Genomic DNA, 4,617 nt, shown 5'->3' on the forward strand with positions numbered 1-4,617 from the left:
GTAAACTCAGAAGATGTGGACTGTGACTGCACCATATATCTAGTCGGGAGTGGTGCTGACTGAAAACAGATGATTTGGAGCGATTCGCGTGCCATTTGTTGGCCATTCTAAGGACTTATTGAACTACCCTCGTATTTTAATTTTGTTAAAAAAATTATTGAGAAAAATGGGTTTTTTTACTTAAAAATTAAACACTCACGCAATTTTAATTATTTTAACCTGAAAATGTATGAATATACTTTTGAAATAGTGTACTTTCATTAAAAAAATATTGCAACATGGATGCTTTAAAAATATATATTCATTTGCACAGTTAAAAAGTCAATTTTATAATAAAATGATGAATCGGATTATTTGCTTTTAAATCGATTTATTATTATTAAAATGAAGGCACTTTGACATGTAATACTATAAAAATACAAGAAATTGAAAAAAGCGACATATATAACTGTATCTTAAAAATTCTGTTTTATTGAACACATCCACAGTCTGCTCTCGCATGACGCTCTGCCGTAAGTTATAAGCCATCTACAAAGTAAAAAAGTATGAAAATCGAAAAAAATAATTATTTCATTTCATGTGATATACTTACGTTAGAAGGTAAACAAAAGTCAATAAAATTTCAACAACAAAATTTGCTCAAAAATTACTTTTTACTCACTAAGTGCGCACTGGGTGTTTCAGACCCCACGATTTTTTTACCTCAACTTTCAGCAGCTGCTGCTAGTAGACTGACGCTTGATGCAGTATGCTAAACGAATTGACTTACTGTTAGTGCCTTCAACTAAAGCTAGATCGCGACACTTACTCAATTTTTTCGAATTAAGTATGGTTTATAAGAGTTTGGAAATTGCTTGGGGTGTCCGAAACCCACAATGCACTTTAAGGGTTAAAGTATCTTTGACTGATACAAATTTTTCGTAGGCGAATTTCAGTATCCTTATTTACAAAACTTTATAAGAATAAAATCAGTTAATTCCTTCCATTCAGATTGTGGTCGTAAACTTGCTTTCATGACCTTTTTCTTGACCTTTAAAACATATTCATCGTTAGTGCAGTCGCATACGGTCGTACAATGTGTTTTAAATTATGACGCGTCTCAGTGACGCTTGCAAATAAATCTCTAAGTGTGTCTCGAACCACTGCACATTATTCTCGGCGTATTCTTTATTAAGAACATATGTCTTATCACACCACGATGAACCCCAAGATAATTTACAATTAGCAGTATTTCATGAATGAAATTCTAACATAAAATCTTTTTATGATTCAATTTATTTATTAAGATAACGAGACCATGTGTAAAAAGTACATAAACTTAGCATATATAAATGAATGTTATTTATAATCAATAATCAATAAAAGTGTGGCCTTAGGTCAGTGAACAGTTGGAAATCAGGAAAAAGTGACGAAATATGATTGGCTAGTGAAAGTCAGGAATTTTGCCAAAGCTAAAAAATTTCTTTTAAAGGCACTTGAAAAAACTGTCAAGGCTTGTTGAATAAATTCAAAATAATAATTTGGAATTTTTATTTGAAATTATATTACATATTCCGTATGTAACAGATTTTTGTTCAACGGGAGTTTTGTGGTCATCCTGATAATATCAGAGATGTATTATTTTATAATAAAATATTTTTGTTAGTAATTTATTTGCCTTGTATTTCTATTTTTTTTTTGCAGTTGCTTTCTCCTGACGAATTTATATTTTTTCAAACAATTTTATTAATTGGTGGAAAATCCCTCAATTTTGTTAAAAAGTCATCCTTCATGGGTCTTTTTGGTGGAAAACTAATCTTATTTGTTGTAAATTTCCTCCTTTTTTGTTAAAAAAGCAACTATGTGGTTGAAAATGAACTTTTTTGCTAAAAATTCTTCTGTTTTATACAAAACTCGTCTTTTGGTTTGAAAGTTCAACAATTTGGATTAAATATTCTTACTTGACTAAGAAGTATTTATTAAAAATTCGTCTTTTTAGTGGAAAATTCATCATTTTAGTTGAAAATTCGTCTTTTTCGTAGAAAACTAATATTCTTGATTTGAAAATTTCCACATTTTTGGTTAAAAATTTAACTGTTTGGTTGCAAATTGGACTATTCTATTGAGAATTCTTTTTTTTTTAGGTAAAAATAATTTTTTAACTGAAAATTTAACTTTCTCATTTTTTGTTGAAAATTCGTCTTTTCGGTGGAAAACTAATCTTCTTGGTTGGAAATTTCCTCTTTTTCGACTAAAAACGCAACTAATTGGTTGAAAATTCACATTTTCGGCTTGGAAATTCCAATTTTGTACAGAAAATTCGTCCTCTGATTTCGAAGTTCAACAGTCTGGATTAAATCTATCTCCTTTTTTACCTAAAAAATCTTCGTTAAAGCTCGTTTTTTTTTGTTAGAAAATTCATCATTTTAGTTGAAAATTCATTTCTTTGATTGCAAATTTCATTCCTTTGTTGAAAATTCTTTTTTATTTTAAATAATTTTTCAACTGAAAAAGTAGCTTCCATTTTTTGTTGGAGATTGATATTTTCAGTTGAAAATTCATCTTTTTAGTAGAAATCCTATCTTCTTGGTTTGAAATTTTTAATTTTTGTTTGTTAAAAATGCAACTGTTTGCTTCAAAATGTAACTATTTTGTCGAAAATTCATGTTTCTTCTAGTTTGAAATATAAACAATTATATTTTTCGTTGAGAATTCATCTTTTTGTTGACAAGCCAAGTGTCTTCTGAAAAAGTTGTCTTTTAAAATTAAAAATTGGATTATTTGGTTAAAAATTTATCATTTTAGGTTGAAAATTTAACTATTTAGTTAAAAGCTCAACTATTTTGTTGAAATTTTTTCTCGTTTGTTTTGAAGATCAACTATTCATAGTTGTATACATACTATTTATAGTTCTATACATTATAGTGTGAAACTCTAATATTAAATTAAAAATACAAATATTTTGTTGAAAAATGAATGATGTTGTTGAAAATTTTACTCTTTGGTTGAAATATTTGACTATTTTGTTAAGAATTCATCTCTTTCGCATTAAAGTTTAACTATTTGATTTCAAATGCAACTTTTTGCTCAAAAATGATTGTCTTTGTTTTTGAAATTCAACTAGTTGGATAAAAATACCGTTTCTAAAAAGATTCTGTGTTAAAAATGTTACAAGATTAAAATGCACGTCTTTGAATATTAATGGTCACGGAAAATTAAAAGTTAGTCAGGAAAAAGTCCGCGAATTTTGAAAAACGATTTTCCCGGTCACCCTGATTAATAATCTCCTAAAATATTATTGATTTTGTATTATTTAGATACCATTTATTCAATGCAAAAAAATAACAAGTTGCTCCTGTTAATCACGAACCTTTTCATCGTAAACGTAGCGAATTAATTAATATTTTTAGGGTGAAAAGTTCCTGGTTCTAAAGAAGAAATATCGCCAAACTTCATTAGACCTTACCTCTCCAGTTTTCAGTTTCTCGGCCTCACCCAGTTCACCTGTGAGAACTCCTGACCTTGCGACTCCTGTTTCACCTCTTCGGGAACCTCCACCTTATCGCCCACCACCTCCAGCACCTTTGAGCCCAGTTAGCAATCCTACCTCACCTATTCCTCGTAATCAAAATGTATCTTCGGGAGACACCACTGGTATCTTTTACAAAAATTTCGAGAGGGGCTCGGAAGAAACTCTGGACTCGAAACCACTTTCCGAAGAACCGGATCTTCCAACATCACCTCCTGTACCTCCTAGACGCAAAAGCCAAGACAAACTCAAGCTGGAGAACAAGGAGAACCTCAATTTTGAGAAGTCAAAAGCCAGTTTTGAACCCACCATCAAAGTGAGTCTTTTTCTTTTATTTTCTCAAGAATTCAATTTGTTGCTATTTTTTTCAGATTAGCCAATAGTTTTGAATTTAGTCAACTTTTCGAGCTGATTTTTCTCATAGATTAATTTATGAATTGTCTCACGGCAGAACCATCTAAGTGATAAGAAAAAAATATTTAAGGGAAGTAAAAAATCCTTAGATAAAACATACTTAAAATTAATATTATTTTTTAAACAACAAAATTATTTGTTGATTCATTGTTTAAAAATGCGAGATACGGAAAACTAATAGTGCCAATTACATAAAGTCTGTGTGTTTTATATGATTGGTGGAACAGAAAGTTTTCCAATTCGTGGATTTTATATCATTTTTCCATAGAATCGAATGCTGGTATTAGTTTTTCCGTACATTAAATATTTTAACAATTTTTTCAATAAAATACTTTAATCACCTTAAAAATAATTGTTTTTTCCACCGCAATGTGTGTTTAAAAAAGTGGCACTTGCATGGTTATGACGTTATGCTCTTCCATTCCTTGGCTTCTAGTCGTTAGTCTTAGTAAATAATCAAGGAGCAGGCCTCGGACTCACGACACTTTTTCATTTTTTCTTAACGATTCTACTAGCTTAGTACAGTTTTGAAAAAAAATAGTTATTTTACTTCTTTCTTATATTGCTCGCTAATGCAAGTATAGTTTCACTTTGCGCTTTAACCCTTAAACGGCCAAAACGCCACTACCGGTACACTGCTTTTCAACGGCCAATAACTAAGACTATTCGACACTAGAAAAAATTGAGACACATAT

The 4,617-nt window shown here is 30.1% G+C and overlaps 1 protein-coding gene across 2 annotated transcripts in view; it reads left to right on the forward strand.

The window, feature by feature from the left end:
* LOC117177420 (ankyrin repeat domain-containing protein SOWAHB) overlaps positions 1-4,617 on the forward strand; it is a 439,406-nt gene that overhangs the window by 5,589 nt on the left and 429,200 nt on the right. For both annotated transcript variants that reach the window (XM_033368091.1, XM_033368092.1), the window contains exon 3: positions 3,390-3,824. In XM_033368091.1, coding sequence (XP_033223982.1) covers positions 3,390-3,824 — 435 coding nt within the window. The remainder of the gene's footprint in view (positions 1-3,389; positions 3,825-4,617) is intronic.

The sequence above is a fragment of the Belonocnema kinseyi genome, chromosome 7, assembly GCF_010883055.1.
Source record: "Belonocnema kinseyi isolate 2016_QV_RU_SX_M_011 chromosome 7, B_treatae_v1, whole genome shotgun sequence".
NCBI classification, from domain to species: Eukaryota; Metazoa; Arthropoda; class Insecta; order Hymenoptera; family Cynipidae; genus Belonocnema; species Belonocnema kinseyi.